General features: G+C 36.4%; 1 protein-coding gene across 3 annotated transcripts; it reads right to left on the bottom strand.

Annotated features, from left to right (window-relative positions):
- Positions 1 to 390: 390 nt before the first annotated feature.
- On the bottom strand, positions 391 to 17,732 carry LOC120107341 (protease Do-like 8, chloroplastic). Of its 3 annotated transcripts, XM_039120579.1 has the most exons (15): positions 17,398 to 17,732; positions 16,370 to 16,497; positions 15,551 to 15,633; positions 15,343 to 15,441; positions 15,046 to 15,112; positions 14,707 to 14,782; positions 14,559 to 14,625; positions 11,651 to 11,868; positions 9,949 to 10,016; positions 8,527 to 8,606; positions 5,862 to 5,948; positions 5,594 to 5,701; positions 5,280 to 5,468; positions 773 to 1,323; positions 391 to 679 (listed from the first exon to the last, which is right to left on the bottom strand). In XM_039120579.1, the coding sequence occupies exons 1-13, from the start codon at positions 17,568 to 17,570 to the stop codon at positions 5,337 to 5,339; spliced, it is 1,386 nt and encodes a 461-aa protein (XP_038976507.1). In that variant the 5' UTR covers positions 17,571 to 17,732; the 3' UTR covers positions 391 to 679; positions 773 to 1,323; positions 5,280 to 5,336. The 3 variants fall into 3 exon arrangements, with proteins under 3 accessions (XP_038976507.1, XP_038976506.1, XP_038976508.1); XM_039120578.1 differs by lacking the exon at positions 773 to 1,323 and having other exon boundaries at positions 17,398 to 17,731; XM_039120580.1 differs by lacking the exon at positions 773 to 1,323 and having other exon boundaries at positions 16,370 to 16,492; positions 17,398 to 17,731.
- Positions 17,733 to 19,389: the final 1,657 nt, after the last annotated feature.

Raw genomic sequence — 19,389 nt, 5'->3', positions numbered from 1 at the left:
CGGCCTTCTCTTTGGAGCAGTTCTTTTTGAATTAGGAGGAATTTTTCTAACACTTCTTCAAAGCAATCTCCTTCCCCTTTGGACCAGACTAGCAAAGAACTTTAGGGCTCCAGTTCGATATTTTTGAATTAAAACCTGGAGGAAAAGAAGTGAGCAACCCAAGTTAAGTTGATATCAGCTAAGCCAGTCTAGAGGTGGTTAAAACTTTGGGAACAGAATAAAGTTCATACAGACAGGAAGCTGGCATTGGAATTCAGTCTAGGGTTTTAGAAAACATACAACATCCAAAAGGCTCCATGCATGCCTTGAGGTGTTGCCTGTACGTAAATCACCATAATCTCATCTTTGAATTTCCAAAACTTGTAAGGTTTGCAATAAAAGAATATATAATAAAGTCTAAATATTATCCTCCGAACTATGGATTACTTTCAATGAATCAACTCATCCAGAAAAAAAAGCCCTTAAAAAGCCATTTTTCTGAAACTACAAGGGCAACTCATAAGAGCCATATTTATTTGAATCTGTGAAGCCATGCAATTTGCCAAGATTACATTGAACCATGCAATTTCCCTAGAATAATGTCATATATTACAACTGTTTGTCCAATCTGTTGTGCAAAGTTGGGAAGTTCCTTCTGCAGAAATATGTGCACCTCTCCCTTTTCACCAATTTGATCCATCTGCCACGAGGCACATAAGCATATGTTACAATAGAAAATATTGAAAGATCAAAAATACTCATAAAATGGCATTCAAATGCCATGGTATTCCACCTGTAAACTCTACTTATAAATTGTCATCCATACAAGTAATCAATCACCCAAATCATGAAGACAGTGAGTAATAATAATTCATGAAGAGAAGGACATGATTGATTTAGAGCACAAGAATTGAGCTTTTTTTCTCCTTGCATCGTAAGATTTGGCGCTGCAGAAAAAGACAGAAGGTGAAGAACAGTTTAAGAAGCCGATGCATTTGTTAATTACTCAAGTTACAGTGTTATCAACAGATTCACTTCTCAATAGCATCAGGCATTTCCTTACAACAAATGAAGTTCTTAATGAATAAATAAATTAAAGGAAAACAGAGATAATAGCAACAAAAATTTCTGTGAATTTTTTGAGAGAATCTCAAGAGCAACTTCCATAATAACGAAGATCACAAATCCAGGCGACTCCAGATCAAATTTAATGCTGCAACTTCTCGAGGATAAAATACACAGATGGAATGCAAGTGCTGCCCTATTTCTTTTAAGTAATATCTCCCGTTCCATTTAGAACTTTGAGAATGCATAACTGCAGCTTCCCACCATGTGTCATGACACCTGTGCCCAAGGAATGTTTACTTTCAGAATTCAGAGCTGAAGCATTGCTCATCAGAGCCATTGCAAGATTTAATTTCACAATAGAGCTCTATATCCCCTGCTATGAGTATCTCAAATATCCAAGAGGATGCAATGGAGACTAATTGAACACATGTTCGTGCATCTTGCCTAAAAAGCTAATGTGACAGATCTTTGCAGATTACTTTTTTTTCTGGAAAGTTTGTCGCCCATAATAGGATGTTCTCATGTTAATGCTATGTGCTCCAAACCAAAAAAAAAAAAAAAATCTTACCCTAAAAGAATTTCATTTTTAATCAAGTTGGAACTCCCGCATCAACAAAGATCAACCCTGCTTATCGGCATTTTTTAACACTGAGAAGTACAGAAAAGAAAAGCTGACATGCAAAAACAAGATTCTTATCATTTTGTGGTGCAATAGAAATTGAACTTTTCAGTATACTTGTTGTCCCCCCTTATTTTGCTCCATCAGCCTTCCCACCAGCAACATATCATCCTAATTCCTACTTCCCTGCTACAGCAAGATATCCTAAATGAATGCTTCCACGTGTAATATTTCAGATTTCTGTCCTGCTAAACAGAAACAGGCTCTTTTTTGGCCTGTTAAGGACAAAAGAGGTTGATGAAGTTTGTTTTAGATAAAAGTTATGTATATGAAGTTTGCTTTACATAAAAGTTATGTATATGGAGTGTACAAGATCAAATCAATAGTTACAGGTGAGATATTATAACATGGTAGGTTTTTAAGTTAAACATCAATTCTAAATCTATGCATTATCATCTGTTATTTTCTTTTAGCCTATTGTTAAATTTCAGCAGATATTAATGTAGATTATAAGAAATCTTTGGTGTATTGTTAGGAATAAACTAAATATTCGTAAATGCATACACGTTACAACTTACGTTGAAAATTTTCTTGTGTATCCCATATTTTTGTATTCATTATGAAACATTTTCTTGATAGCCTCTCCTTTTCTATCATTAAATCTAAATTATTATTTTTCAGAATTTAACCGAACCAGCCAACAATATGAAACAAAACAGCCAGAAAAGTCGATTTGTGACTATCTGAAGTAAACATATTAAACTCGGTTGGAGTTGGAAGACAAAAAGCTTCAAGATCACAAAGACTCCTCTGGCTCCATATACCTAACCAGAAAACTGACTTAAAGACCGATCCTCCCTTGAACTCTACAAGCAACCATAAGCATCCTCCAAACCACTAGACTGGGTTTTAAAGGCATTTTATACATAAAGGCCTTTCTCTGGCAAAACTTCATATGTGGAAATAGCACTTTAGATTTAATATGCACAATCTCCCGATTGATGATATAATTGCACTGCATGATTCCATACAGTGTCTACCCACATCAAATAAACTAGTTAAACAAAATATGATCTAGTCCAGCACAAAAGAAGGCGAATCCACAAGATTTCTAGAGCTTACCTTCCCTGATAACTAACGGCATGCCCAAAAATCACTGGATTTCAAACACAGCGCCTCCTTTACACATTTCAAATATGCTTTTGCTCTATCCAAACACCTAGTTCCACATATATATATCTACATAAGAACATCGGACAGCAAATATTCCAAGGCTTTTATTCGAATGCTGGCATGGCACTGGCATACAAAATTGTAATTAAAGGTCATATTCCTACTAACGTCCTCTAAAACGATCCAGGCTACATTTTAGGGAAATTTGGATGCCCATTTTGCTACACACAGACAGAATGCTGGGTCAGAGGCTTCTAAGTAAATTCAAAAACAATGACTGGTGAACTCACAAGGTTTGAGAGAAGGATATAACAGTGGGATAAAACAGAGAGATCAGGGACGCCAAAAATACAAAAATCCCAAAAATAAATGAATACAATAAGACCGTTTCTGATAATCAGCGTAAGTCACCTTTCAAGTTGATCATGGCATCAGAATGGTTGTTCCATTTAGCCTAAACGATTTACCACCCCAGCCAACAACTTTACTGTATTATCAGATACCCTGAGAATATCATCCTCATACAGCATAACAGGTATATCCAAATAATATCGTATCCAGATTCTTTATCTAGCTCGAAACAAGTTGATCAGATCGCTTTGTCAGTCTCAGAATTTCTGCTTTTTAAATGACTTTATGCTGTTGCACATAGAAAGGGTAAGAGAAAGAAGACCCCTGTGCATCCCAAACAACTTACAGATATTGCTTCAAGATGCACATCCATAAAACAAGAACAAAATACATGGAGATAACTAATTGCTCAATACTATCAAACATCAGAGTTAAATGGTCCAGCAGGGATATTTTGAAAAAGAAATGGCAGATTTTTAGGACTAGTTATTTGTCATCACAGAATCTAGCCATAATAAGCTGCAAGCTTAGTAGCAGGAATCTTCTGCTTAGCTAGTGCATCTGCTTCTGAATCTCCCCAGAAACTTGTTCCCACACCTGCAACCTAAGTGTTTTCTTACTAAAAATATTCTCAAGAGGCCCACTTCCCCATATCTGCACCAGCACCAGCACTTACTCCTGGTAAATAAGGATACAAGTGGTTCAGAGGTGTTACTGTATAAGAAGAAGCATCCTTATGGAGAACATCAACTAATCTCTATTTTAAGGATGAATAATCAAGTTCACTGATACAATTGATTCTAACAATCTCTCCCTTGAACTGAAGTAAATGAAAGGACTTCTTTTGAGAAGACAAGTTTGACGAGGTCCAACTCACATTCATAAAGTAAATGAAAAGCAAGTACAAAGAGAAGCCCAAGGCCAAGAAAAAACAAAAAAAAAATAGAAACTAAGGAGAGCACTAATAAGGAGAATGCAGGGAGAAGTTGAGCAAATAAAGTCTAGCCAAAAATGCAAAACCTAACATTATCAACACCTGAGAACATAACATCCTTTTCTTGGAAAGGACTAGATTTCTAAGCCTGGTGATCAAAGAGACCACCACCAGGGCAATGTGCAAAACTGAAAGCCAGTCTTTTATGACATACAACAGTCTCGAAGAAGCCCAAGATTCACCGAAGAGCTTGGGAGAGGCAGGAGTTTAAGAGGAAGACAATGTTTCCAGACTGACTGAAAAAGGACAAGGAACAAATGGTTGGTGGTCTCATCTTGGAGAGAAAAGCAGGCAAGATGAAGGTTTCTTTTCTGCAGGTAGCAGTGCGGATCTTGTTATTGATGGGTAGCCACAATATGACCTTTGTTTCCTCAGGGGTGATGCAGCCCACAGAGCCTTGACAAAGAGTTAAAAAACACCAACGGAACAGAACCTTATAAAAAGCAGTTAACAAACAAGCCGGAACAAATAAGGAATTTATATTGCATGATCCTACAAACTATTTGAACATATTTGTTTCCATGCTATAGTGTTTTTGTTTGAAATATCATTCTAAATATCTACACATCATTTCTTAGAACCATTGTATTCAATTGTTTGCAATGTGTGACAAAGAACAAGGGATTATATATGATGTTTGGACAGCTGCACAAAAAGAATCACAAGGGTTACGTCAATGCATTTCATTAGCGTCATAAGGTTCATTGATCTTACCCTCCCAATAAAAAATTTCAATGGGGAACAGATATCCAGCAATCTGCTGGACAGAACGGTCTCAAATTTTTCCCCTACAGAAACTATGTTGTGCTGGTTGGTGTCATCTAAACTGTAACTATTGTCTATTAAGAACCATCATAAGTATAATAGACAAGAGAAGATAAAACAGTTTATAATCAAGTCCTTAGGAGAGGAAAAGAAAAAGACTGAAGAATAATAACAATATGAATCAATGTGGAAATATTAAAAGCTGATAGCCAATGTCTGTTAATATAAACCGAGCAATTTGGTTGCCCTATTTGGCACATTTTATTCTTTTCCCTTTTCAAAGGGAACAAATAGTGAAAGAATGGAGAAAATAGTGAAAGAATGAATCACCTTTTAATTTCACAAGCTTGGATATGCACAAATAGACAGATGGAGGATTTTGGGTGCTCATCGAATGCTTGTCTCCTCTAAGACCAAAGGCAGCTCCAAGCTCTGATTACCTCTTTGGACCTTCAGCACAACTTTATCTCCAACATTATAGTCATCCAGAATCTTTGATAGATCTGCTTTACTTCTAATCTGCCCGGGTAAATGTTGTTAAATTTTTGTCAGAAAGTTATATCCCATCTTTTCTAATATCTGAAAAACAGTACTACTGCCATAAATTCCCTGAAAAAAGCTGATCTGGAAGAACAAATACTTACAGGCTTATCATCTACTGCAACGATGACATCCCCGAGAATTATGTTACCAGCAAAACCTCTTGTAGTAGGAAGCAAACCTGCTTTGGCTGCAACACTGTTCCCCATAACCTAGCATACAGTATTGAAATGGTGCAACAGAATGACTATCTAATTTGACAAAGTAGATTGATTATCTAATTAAGAAACCTGTTAATTTCTCCTTTCAGATTATTAATGGTGTCTCAGGATACGTCAGTGAAACAGCATAGAGCCATTCAGCTCACTATACCTGCAGTACAAGGGCTCCTTTCTGAACATTTAGTTGATTAGCGACCAGATTTGAAGCTATTTCCACATTCAAACCAGCACGCACAACCTTAAAAGAAGAGGAAGCAAAGAGAGCATAAGAAAATAATAAATCAAAATGTCCTTGATATCAGATTTGATACAATAGATTATAAACCCCAAAAAACCAGGATGTTAGTTAAGTGAATGGTGCTTCTGGGGAGATAGTCCTATCCTTCTCAGGTAAGTCTTACTTCATAACTGGTTCTTAAACAAAAATAATAATTATGAACTGGAAAGCATCTTTGAGATCTTTAACTATATCTCTATCCAAGTATCCTTCAGTTTCCTCCCACCTCTTTTCCAGCTTCAATCTGAATCCAAGACCCCATCACTAGGTTGATCCCTCAACTAGTTAAACCTTACAAAAACTTCCTCTTTCTTATCATCAACCACTGCCACTCTTGCACTTCTTCCAACATAATCATATTCTTAGACAGTTATACAACACTTCAAAGTTCAAACAAATGGTATCAAAAAAAAGAAGAATGAGTGAATAAATGAAAGAAACATATGCTTGTAAATCTGAGCCTGAAAGGATCAGAAGTTGTATAGTAACAATAAAAGGTTCAAGATTTAAACTAAATTTCCCCACATAAAGTCAGCTTGAATTTTCAAACTGACTGCTCAAAACAGAGTACCGAGCATGTATAAGCAACTGATATGAAATTTATGTTTTGCTAAAAACCTTGTTTGATTTCTAAATTCTCTGAGCCATTCAAGTTGGCAAATCCCAATATTCTGTCAAATCAAATTGATCCTCAGTAGTTTGATGTTTCTTAGTTGGATGAATTTTGCCATATGTATGACTATATTCCTCTAAGAAAGAAAGGGCATCTACTCAAGTCCAAAATCAATAATAGGGCATCCAAATCAAAAATCCACACCATTGATCATAACCTATACTAAATCATAGAAGTCAAATATTACATGTTTTGATAGTCTCTAACGGACCAAGGTCCGCTGTACCGACCATACCGACATACCGGAGGGCACCGGTATCGGTACCATACCGAACCGAACCGGTACTGTACCGGTTCGGCTGGTTCGGGCCAAAAGCCAAAAAAAATTTGAGGTCGATATAAGCCGGTCGGTACGGCCGGTATCGGTTCGGTACGGGCCGGTACTAGGCCGGTACGGACCGGTACTAGGCTGATACGGGCCGGTACCGATCAGTACGAGTTGCAAATAGTCGGAACCGAAAAATATAGCTGTACCGTACCGGCCCATACTGATCCATACCGATCGGTACGGCAGACCATGCTTTAACCTATGTATCATGTGGATACAAAAATGGACAGTTTTCATTGTGCTACAGTGCTAAAATACATAATATAAACATTTAAATTGGCAATCCATCTTATGGATATGATCTGCACATGATAAAATATATAGATTGAAAATCAATATATTTTAATGCTTAGATCACAGAGAAATAGGATCTCACATCATTTTAACCATTCATGTTTGCACCCATTTGATGCGGAGATTAGAGATTATCAAAACACGCGATTTTTTGCCTCTAGGCATTTTTAAAGATGTAGATCATGATCAACAGAGTAGATCTTTCATTTAGATGCCCCACTATTGATTTTGTACTCGAGAGAAGTGGACACCCTCTCTTCCAAAGAGGAGCATAGTCCATCTCTCTCTATCTATATATTCATATATATACGCATACATTATAATATATATACATACACATATACATACATAGAGAGAGAGAGAGAGAGAATTAGTCCAGGATACAATCAAGTGCATTTGGCCCCAAATGCTTCCAGACGATTGACCTTTCAAAATAAAAATCAACATCACTGAACATGATCTATGGTGCATAAAATGCCTAGAAACAAAAGAAACACAGTTTTGGTATCTTTTACCTATTTATCAAATCGATGAATAATGAACAATTTTAATGGTATATGATGCCATGCTTTATTTGATCTATAGTCTAAAAACATCCAAATCAGCTGAAATTGACCTGCATATATTTTAAAGTATTTAGATTAAGATCAATGGTTTAGATTCGTAAATAGTGTATAACATACTTCAGTTCACTAGCTATATTGCTGCCATTCATTTGTGCTTGCTTGATTCATAGGCAAGAGACCTCCAAAATAAATATTTTTAAACCCTAGGAAAAATTATACCATGTACCATGATCAACGATGTCGATTGTTATTTTGAGAGGTGCTTATTGATTTCTACTAGGAAACATTAGAGCCCACATACACTCAAGTACATCCTAGTCTAACTCCATACTACATACATATACATATACAGATATATATGCACATATATGCATAAACATATAAATACATATATGTCCATATCTAAGGATGTTGCAAGAAACCAAGGTTTCAAATTCTCCCTATACTCATGCACTATTCACATACATGTATGTTATGAGACATTGTACGCCCCCCCATAACTACTCATCGTTTGCCAAGCTAGTTAATACACCCAAGCTGATATGGGTTGATAGCATGTGATACAAGGTCAGTATGGTATGGTCGAAATTTGATAGCTTGTGAGATGTTAATCAGTAGAAACACAAGGACAGGAAATCAATTGAGAAAAAAATGATAAGATACATAAGTTAAACATACTTTGCCAAACTGAATTAACTGAGGTACTATCTTAAGTACAGTTGAAGATGGGATGGCAAAGCCAACACCAGCAGATGTGCCTGTAACAATAAAGTAATTTTATTATAATGATCTTTAGCAAGTTGACAAGATAATGGTTAGAGGAAAACTGTAAATGTATGACAAATAGTATTTTACGCAAATAAGATCAAGCATGCACCATATTAGAATATTTTTGCTTCAAACTCCTCATATATCATTATATTACATATAAAGCTTTTATGCTAACAAACCAGACACGAGCTCTAAACCTTGAAAATGAAGAGATCAGGATTCAATCAAGTACTTGGAAATAAAAAAATAAGGAGAATGAACATACACATGGAAAACTATATAGCAGGCGAAGTTCTAAACTGTACTCTTTCCATCAGATATGCAGGCAAACTACCTTTATCTCTGATCTTTTTTTGGAAGAAAAAAAAATAAATATTCAATCAACCGGGACCAGTTGCACCCAAGTGCAAACCTTAACTTGATGTCTACAATTGTTCAAAGTGGTTACAAAGTGCTTACATCTGATGACAACTGCTGAAAGTTTCAAGGAGAAAAGACAGTGATCCTGGCAAAAAACATCAAAATACAGGGTGCAGCAAGCTATGGATGTGACTGATTACTTTAAGATGAAAAGAAAATACTACACCAAACCTAATAAAAAACAACAATGGGGGCTAATGTTCTATCGACAATACATATCTGAGAGCAAATACATTTTCATGTAATTCACTGTGAACAAAAAAGTGAAAGAATAACTTTGTCACTTAACTAGCACATCTGATGGTGGAATAGTTTGTAGTTTGCTTTTCTGGATGCATTTAATGCACTAATAAATGACAAAAGTACTCTTTAGCCTTTTCCATACTATGTGGACAAGGTCGAAACTGCTCTGATCATTCACCTCCATGTGTGGAACTCAAAATACACCAAATGTGCATGTGTGCTTACATGCATGTGCATCATATGCAGGTGTATGTGCCCGCACATCTGTGTGAGAAAAAGAAAGTTGCTTAGGTTTCTCCATGGAACTCCATAAAAGGCATTTGGGACTTCAGACAACATAAGAAGATAGTCAGATCTGTGAAAACATTGCACCAGCCATCTGACAGTTCTGCACAGGTTCGTACTACTAATATCTTCAGGAGAACTTTTTCCTTACCATACAGATTGCAAGCAATGAATTTTCTGTTCGAAAACTTCCATTTTATGTAAACTGAGAATTTTCAAAGGTACATTTACAATTGCTTATAAGGACAATATGCTTAATCATATAGTTCTCACAGCTTAAAATGAACAGCAAGAAATACATAATCTTAAATGCAGGATGCACTGTTTGCCTTTTTATAATTGAAACCATACAGAAATGATGCAAAAAATAATGAAGTTTACCTGTCTGCGTAAATATTGCTGTGTTAATTCCAATCAGATTTCCTTTGGAGTCTAGCAAAGGACCACCGCTGCCAAATGTCCAATTCAATATAAGAAAGTGTCTTTGATGGCATAATATTTCCTTTTCTACATGCTAGCATGGGATCTATTTTTCTCCTTCAAAATATAATGATCAATGTCTTCAAAATATAACGGTATCTGGTCTTCTTCAAAATATCTGATCTTTCCAATCCATCTATTTTTGTTAGTGTTGCAATACCTTTATCATGCCTCCTACAGATGTTTCCTTTTTCCAAAAAAAAAAAGACATAGATGTCTTTTCTAGAAAGGACAAAAATGGCACATTTCTTTTTTAGAAAGTCTGTAATCAGAAAATAGTTTGACATCAAGCATCTCACCATGACTATGAGGGTCATAGAAAGCACTCATGTCACACTTTTTAACACAACATGCAGTCTGGTTAGCATGTCCATGGAGATACCACTGATTTTTAAAAACAAATAAAATGGCATGATTTTTTATTTTTCAAAGGAGGAGTTTCTGAATGGACTAAAGTGAATATTAAAAGAGTTGTTCACTGGATATATAAATTCATTGGCATTATGATTCTTCAGAGGTTAATCATGATTGGCACCATTACTCAGTGCGCTTATTCAGAAGGTTTTTATGACGACACAACAATAGGTCCATAGTAACACTTCATTTTTCCCGAGTGAAAATAGTAACACATTGTTAGTCCATGTAGTACATGCATAACGGGCCACCTCAGTTATTTATTTCACTAAATAATGGTCACGAGTTTCTGATAATATTTTTTAAGATAGAACATCTAATAATGATAATGACACAGTGTGGGAATTATACTTATGAAACCAGATGGTAAATTAAGCTAGATTTGCACAACACTTAAATGGAAAGAAGCATTTGAATTCTAATTCACACATTCAGTCATTCACTCATGTAAAACAATTACACTAAAATTGTCATAAAAAAAAGGAACATTTTAAGGCACCACATCATATCATTTGCTTAAAACTCCTTTCCTAGGTTTAACAGTCGCATGGTGATTTAAAAATCCAAGATGGTCACATGGTAGCTATTTGAAAACTCACTCCATAATGAAGCCAGATCTCACAAAAATAAATAAATAAATAGTAAACTGCCGTTAAAATCTTAAAAGGCCATTGCTGGAATTGATGGATAGTAGCACACTTTGATGATCATTCCATGATTCAATGGAAAATTAGCAGCTTAGTTTCCTAAGATATTTTCGACAAATGCATAACCATTGAACAGTGCAAATCGGTACAACACTCCAATTTAGTACAATACTCATTCAATTCAAACCACTGAACCTTTAATCCAATCCTGGATACCTACTACGACGATGACAGATCTATGACCTTATCAATGGCAAACAAACTGATATTTTTCCTAAATACAGAACCAGACATGTAAAAAGTGGATCAAGTCGAGCAACATCAACAATCAGATTTCACAAACATAAAAGAAGCAATTGACAATTAATCAGCAGTATGAACTAAAAAGTTGCAAAAGAGTAGTTTTGTCTCAGTATTTTAACTAATAAGGATCAGAAATCTAAGTAAAAATCTAGAGAATCTTTCTTGGCAATAAATCCTTTTAAATGTAATCTACAATAAGACAACTTTACTACAAGGACTGAGAAAGCTGGTGAACAAACCTATTCCCAGGATTAATGGCTGCATCAGTCTGAATACCACCTCCAATTGTTACTCCAGTTTGACTGAAAATATCTCGATTTAATCCACTAATAACCCCAACAGTTAAAGTATGATCAAAGCCAAAGGGATTTCCAATTGCTAAACATTGCTGGCCAACTTTTAGAGCAGATGATTGCCCCACTTTAATTGACTTCAGAAGGTCTGCAGAAGCTTCCACCTATTACATAATTATGGCATCACATGATAGACAAATTATGTCAATCAAAGATGTTACTCTTATTGCCGAAGCAGGAAATGGGAAAAAAAGACTGGATTCTACTTAGATGATTACAAAGTAACCCAGTAAAACGTCATAAGAATCATCAATTTTAATAGTAAGAAGAATAGGAATTTACATTGAAGCCTGCAAAGCATATTGGTCATCTTGTAACTACTAAATAAAAATTGTTTAATTCCCACCAAATGATATGGATAAGTGTGGAGTGATTGATTAAAACCCCATTTGATTTTGATGAGCTCAAAGCATTTGAGTATATCTTTTAATTACTAATGAATTCAATTGAGTGTTTCAGTGAAAATCCTGTCTAAGTGTCCCAAGACTTGGTTCATAATTGTTGGATAAGTTAAGGAGTCTGTTTGAACCAATGTCTGAGACTCGAGTCGACTCCCGAGTATCACGAGTCGACTCCAAGCGTATCAAGTTCACTGGCACGAGCTCGAGTCGACTCCAGATGAGTACGAGTCGACTCCGACTGAGAACAGACAGAAGAACAGAAAGGATCAACTCAGAACCTGTCAACGAGTCGACTCCTGAAGTGCGCGAGTCGACTCCAATGTTCACCAAGTCGACTCCAGGGAAGTAAGAGTCGACTCCAAGCAGTCACAGGCAGAAAAGTCAGAGAGCAGTTTTCGGGTCTGAGATTCGAGTCGACTCCAGTGGAACGCGAGTCGACTCCGATGGTTGACAGGTCGACTCCAAAGAAAGCAAGAGTCGACTCTCAGCGGTACACAAAGAAAGTCAGAGACCATTCTATGGACTCTGAGATTCGAGTCGACTCCCGCAATACGCGAGTCGACTCCAAGACACCGCGACCCCAAGACAGACAGAAAACCAAGTTACTGCCTCTGAGATTCGAGTCGACTCCCAGACAGCTCGAGTCGACTCCAAGACAGCTTCACGTCAAAAGGCAGAAGACCATCTTTCGGAAACTGAGAGCCGAGTCGACTCCAAGGAAGTTCGAGTCGACTCCAAGACTGGACGAGCCAAAAGACAGAGGATCGGGAGTTCGGGCTCTGAGATTCGAGTCGACTCCCAGGACAGTCGAGTCGACTCGAGTGGACAAAATTCAAAATTGGATCCACGGACTTCAGTGGATGAGCCGACTCCAAAATTGCCAAGTCAGCTCCAGAAGTTGACGAGTCGACTCCAGCTCAAGACGAGTCGACTCCCAGTCGTGAAGGCAACTTTAATTCAAATTTGGAACAGTTGCCGAGTCGACTCCGGAAAAGCTTGAGTCGACTCCCGCTACAGCCGAGTCGACTCCTGATCGCGCGAGTCGACTCCAACCCACCAACGGTCATATTGTCAGGCTGCGCAGAGTGTTCAGAACGGGCAGAAAAAGCACTCTAACGGCTAGTTTCCGTGGGGGTTGGCTTAAATAGCCACAGAGGACTGTAGCAAGGGAGAGAACAACTATTTCACTCTAACTAATCAAGCATTCAAGCTCCGCAACGTGCTCTTCAACGAAAAAGAGGAAGATCTGCATTTACTGCTTCCAACTACATCTTCCCAGCAATTAAAGCCTCCTTCTCCTGCATTCAAGTCGACTACTCTTTCAAGAGGAGACCAGAAGTTTAAGAAGCCATTCCTCATCTCCAATCTAAAAGCGTTTGAGGCTTCTTAACTTCATTTATTGTTCATATTGTTTTCATCTGCTTTTTGAGAAGCTCATTTTCTGTTTTCTTTTTACAACTTGTATTTACTTGGTTCAATCGGGGATTGAATCAAGGGGATTGAGGTTGGTTGGTGAGCCGAGTTAAAACCAACGTGTGTAAGGGTTCGATTGTGATCCCGGAAAAACAATCGGGGGTGGTTCTAGTCGGTGAGCCTGGGAAAACCGACCGAGTTCGTTGTGAGCTCGTAAAACAACAAGTTTGGTTGTGAGCTTGGAAAACAACCGGCTGTAATCCAAGGGGATTATAGTGAATTTCCAAGTGAGACTTGGGGAGTGGACGTAGGAGCAAGGGTTAGCTCCGAACCACTATAAAACTTGTGTTTGTGATTGATTGTCTCTCCTTCTTCTCATTTCATATTACTCACAGCACATAGTAATTAATTAAATAACTTGCAATAGTTTTTAATTAATCATCCATAACGTTTTAAATTATCTAAATTATTTTAAAACCCAATTCACCCCCCCCTCTTGGGTTGTCTATCTGGGCAACAATAAGTACTATTGCACTGTTGAGCATACAGATGCGCAAGTCATACTTAATTATTTTAGAAAATTGTTTATATCTTTTCAAGTGATATGAATGAATAAAAAAATCGTTATTGAACATAATGCATAAGTCATACAGAATCTTGCAATATATTTTACATCCTATCAAGTGGTATGAACGAATAACAATTTCATTATTGAACATATAGAAGAGTATAGTTCACCACCAGCAAAGATAGCATCCGCAAAGACAAAGCGAAATAAATTATTACAATAGTATGGAAGGTAAAAATTTGGTTAAAACACACGAGCAAGAATTGTGCAGGAAGCTGGCTTTGTTTGGATGAATCAATACACTAGGATATTTGCAATCCTGAAGTATTGATAATAGACAAAGCCTACAGAACTTGGATTAGCATAGAATTGTGAGGAAAAAAAAAGAAGGATGACTAGGAAAAAAATCTACCTTCAACACAGCAAGATCCTTAGCACGGTCTGCACCGATCAACTTACCCTCAAAATTTTTTTGTACCCTTTCAAATATCATAAACCATGAGAAAACAGATGTCAAATTTTAATATTACATGCATACAATAACTTGAGATGATAATCACCCATCAGAAGCCAGGATGTTCACACGTGCAACAACTTGACCAGGGCTTGGATTCTTCGAAAGAGCATTTCCAACCACTAGAAAGAAAAATGATAACAAGCAGAATTAAACTAACAGATCAAATAAAAAGACATCCAATTTTTTTGGAAAAAAGTTATAGTAAAATTAACCATTTGACATAATATAAGATGTCAATTCGAAAATAACCCACTCATCCACACACATCAAATGCAAGTAGCAGCTTAAAAAAGAAATATGGAATCGCTCAGATAGAGATATATGGTGTCAAGTTAGATATATTTCATATGGCCAAACACACACTTAACCTGTCAGCTCTTACCATGGTAATTTGTCACAATGTGTCCATCATTATCCCAAACTACACCAGAACCATTTCCTTCAGGAACCTGTGTATTATATGTTCAGAGAATAATTTCCATCATAGAAGGCACTGAACATAAGAATATGGAAAATTATGTCTCCACTTGATGATGAAACATGTTTTCAAGGGTCAACACTGTTAATGAAGCCCTAAGCATCTATCAATTTATAGTAACTTTATATTTATTCTGGTGATGCATTTTTTGATAGTTCATTAAATATTCAACAAGTAATATGAGAAAATCGTATCGCATACCTCGACAACACCAGTTACGTTAAGCTGAGGGCGTAATGTTACATCAAAGATGTTGACAACAGAGTAAGTGTTTCTCTCAAAAAGTTCTACAATCCTTTCCTGCCAAGTGGACATTGAGCAATATTTTTGCTAAATAGATACAAAGCAAGAACATAGCGAACTGCTCATCGAACACAAAACAACCTAGGGAGATACGAATGATACAAACCTCAGAAGGAAAGAGTGGCCCTGAGGGCAAAATGCGAGGAGTTACATCTTGGACTGTGACAGATGGGTCACCCAAAGCAACAGCTGTAAATGCAAAATTTTTGAAAATGATCAAAAACAGTGTTGCAAGCACTGAATGCGTTGAACTTCAGTGTGCAATGCACATGGCTTCAAACTCGTGCATGTTCCATGAAACTACATGGTCAGGTTTTTAACATTAGGTGGATTCGCGTGCAAAGGTAAAATCAAATATTGAGACAACAATACAAAAAAGAAGAATTTGAGCATTAAGTTTACCATAACCTAAATAATCTAGAGTACCATACTTAATAAACAAAAGTATGATCCATCAAAATATAATAACTTAAGTAATGATGTACTTTAGAAAGGAAGATTTTTAATAATGAAGTTGCTGAAGTTAAAGAAATGCAACTCATAAGTATATTATCCCTTACAACCCCACAGCACCAATTACCCAACCACTCCAGAAAGGTGGAAAAGTCATCAAAAAACAGGAAAGGCAAATGCTGGATAATAACTTGAAAGAAGATATATTTGACACTCTCGTTACAAAAAGGAGTTAATGTGACAAATAGGAAGATGAATGAAGAGATTCCCACTTTAATTGAGACTGCACTGGAACTTAATAAAACACAAGTGCACATGCATGTGCATACATGCAACTTCTTTTCTCCTTTTTTTTTTTTTTTTTGGTGGGGGGGGTGGGGTGTAGTTTTTTAAGACATTGAACCAGTAAAATCAGTTTCTAGCCTACAAAAATTTCATTGGTTAAAGAAAAAAAGTGCCAAACAGTCCGAACCTGTGAAGTACCTTGAAGAATGGAAGCAGAGACATATGGCTGGACTAGCAAACAGCATACGCCTTGTTGTCCAAGGAATGATCTGGCTCAGCATTTTTCCTAAGTTAATAGTCTGGTTACCAACTGGCCTAGCACATACAAAAAATTTTATATAACAAAATATATCAGTGAGGACATAGAATGGATAAAAAATAGAATACTCTTACCTATGGAAATCCCAACCAGGCACAAACAATTAAACAGACTTTGATATGTGCATAAACATGCTTGCATTTGTGAAATTTTAACTGCTTGCTCATGTACTTACTTACATGAGTAACCATATATCAATATTAGATGGCATAATGAGAAGGTTGTTTAAATTGTAATTATGTTGTATATTTATGATGTTATTGCACGGTACTGCATTTTGACATGATAAGATTGTGATAGATTTCTAATAACCCACTGGCTTATTTGCTCTTAGCTGACCCAAGTCAAACAAGATAAACCTTGTTGGTTGTGGATTTTATTTATCTTAAATACTGTTGGTGAGTGAAAGTTGAACCCATGAACAATAGAAGAGACTGAAAATCTATATGAGCAATCCAGAGCCTTAATTTATCAACCAACAAGACTCATGTGAGTATCCAGTATCTGAGAACAGGCGCATTTGTGAACAAATCAACCAACTGAAATGAGAGGTGCATCATGGTAAAATAATCAATTTAGCACCTTATTTTCTAAGATGAACTCAATTTTTGAAACAATTTATACCTTATATTTACTAATGTATCATCTACTTCTTGTCTAATCTAAGAGAAAGATGACATTTGCACCAAATGGTGAGCACTAACAGGAGGGAATAACAACTGATAAAAAATTCGAATCGCCTTTAAGTTAATCCGGAACAGAACTCAAGCCAAAAGATTAAAAGCTCTTTTTTTTTGACTGAAAGGGAAGCAAAAGCCACCCGCTTTTATTGCCTTAGGAAAAATTGATTAAAAGCAAATTCAAATCTAATCTCTAAAACTTTGAAAAGAGATGACCTTGGAAGTGATTGGGAGTCGCAAGAAGTTTCATCGACGCTAGAATCAAAGGAAGTGCTTCTCTGAGAGCAGATTGACGAGATGCTATCCGAGAAGATCTTTCGGCGGCCGAAATGGCTCGGAGCTCGGCGGCCCTGAGGTTGCGGCGAAGGATTACAAGCCAAGACGTGCATTTCTTGAGGAAATCCAGCTCGGTTACAGGAGCGGAGAGAAAAGGAAGAATCGGAGATAAGGGTTAGGGTTTCGAGAGGATCCGGTGAGTGATTGGAGGGGAAGCTCTCGGCGCGGGAGAGTAGAGCGTGCGTGTGGCCTCGGAGAGGCTGGTGGGGAATAAGATATGTTGAGGGCTTCTTCGTATAATTAAACTATCGAGGGAGGTTTGTTAATTTTTTCACTCATACTCGTGGAGGGAAATATATATTGTTAAGGGCTTTTTCGTATAAATCAATTAAGGAGGGCGAGACCCAAGGGAGAGTGGGGGGATTTTTTTTTTTTTTTCGCATTTAGCCTCCTGGAGGCAGCGGTTGGAAACAAACAAAAAAAAGGTTTTCTCGTCTACATAAACGAGAAAAGGATATACTTCTTTTTTTAATTTTATTTGGCGCACTCCCCCAATCCCTATAGTAATTGCAGCAAAGTTTTGCATACATTGTATATTTAGGAATAAATAATGGACTAAAAAAAATAATATATAATTAAGCCCTTATTTTGCATGTTTTGTGTAGAGAGTAGAGACGAGCGGCAGCCGCGGAGCATGAAGGCTGAATTGTTTGTATTTCTCTATTTATATTATTAATAATATATAGATTTATTAAACTAAAAAAATATTTATAAGTTCATCTACTCTGATAAATAAAAGTGTAGTTGTGGTCTTCCTGTGTGATTGAAATTTTTATGAGTCATATGATATGATGAATGCCCCACTAAATCCAAGGTGGAGAAAATTCATTCCTCTTATCTCTCACTGAAGTTTAAAAAAAAAAGATGTAGCATTTATATTTAAAGCAAATTGTGTGTAGTATGATAATATACCAGATTATTATTTTAAAATCAATATTTAAAAAAAAGGGCAAGGTCAGTTAAAACTCATTGAAATCATGATGTACAGTGAATATCAAATTCAAATAGAGGTTACTAGTTCTCAACCCTCCAATAATTTCACTAATTGAGTCTGCTAGTATTCTTGATCTTTTTAGCTTTTGTTCTTGGATTTTTATGTTAATGGAAAGCTAACAATTAAGTAAAACAAACCTGGATGGTTGTTACATGTATATTAATATATATTTTTAAACTAACATCCATAATGCCTCGAGAATTAGACGATGCTACAATTATCACATTTTTTTGCTTGGAGGAGGTTCTTCGATTTGATTTTTCGATGGCGCATCTCTAAGTATCTAGATTTGGTTGAGTTGCTCTTCCTTCATTATTTTTAATACCTAATTTTTGTATATAATAGAAAGTATAAAATGGCTATTGGCTTTGATTTTTCAATGATGCATCTCCAAGTATATTGGTTTAGTTGTTCTTACTTCCATGCTTTTAATACCTAAGTTTTGTGTATAATAGCAAGCATAAAGTGCTTCACTTGCTATAGTTGTGGCCTAAAGTGTCTTAGATTTACATTACAGACCTTAAGATAGACAGAAGCTAGATCATAGGATTTGCACGCACCACTAGTGGCATACATCTTGATATATATCAAACGGCATCCTAATGCAATGAAAGAACCAATCAGCCTTGTACATACTGAGTCCTAAATTTCTAGAAGCTATGCACATCTCCTAATGAATTGAATTTGTTGCCCAATATAAGTCTTCAGGTTTTCTTAATCAAGGATAAAAAGATAATTGTTAGTGTGACATAGATTTCTTGCTCATCTTTAGCAAAATCGAAACAATACTACTAGTAATAATTTGGAAATACAAACAAACCTAATACTTAACTGACAAGATATACAAAAATTATTGCTATATTGTGGCTTCATACATC

Source organism: Phoenix dactylifera, unplaced genomic scaffold (genome assembly GCF_009389715.1).
Source record: "Phoenix dactylifera cultivar Barhee BC4 unplaced genomic scaffold, palm_55x_up_171113_PBpolish2nd_filt_p 000832F, whole genome shotgun sequence".
In the NCBI taxonomy this organism is placed as follows: domain Eukaryota; kingdom Viridiplantae; phylum Streptophyta; class Magnoliopsida; order Arecales; family Arecaceae; genus Phoenix; species Phoenix dactylifera.
This window is presented reverse-complemented; position numbering and strand designations above follow the sequence as displayed.

Excerpts from the sequence above, each read along its gene's own strand:
- LOC120107341 (XM_039120579.1), bottom strand. The coding sequence starts at position 17,570 with ATGCACGTCTTGGCTTGTAATCCTTCGCCGCAACCTCAGGGCCGCCGA. Across the intron at positions 5,949-8,526 it reads AGTTAATTCAGTTTGGCAAA|GTTGTGCGTGCTGGTTTGAA; the intron begins GTATGTTTAACT and ends TCTTCTTTTAAG. Across the intron at positions 5,702-5,861 it reads AAGGAGCCCTTGTACTGCAG|GTTATGGGGAACAGTGTTGC; the intron begins GTATAGTGAGCT and ends ACTGTATGCTAG.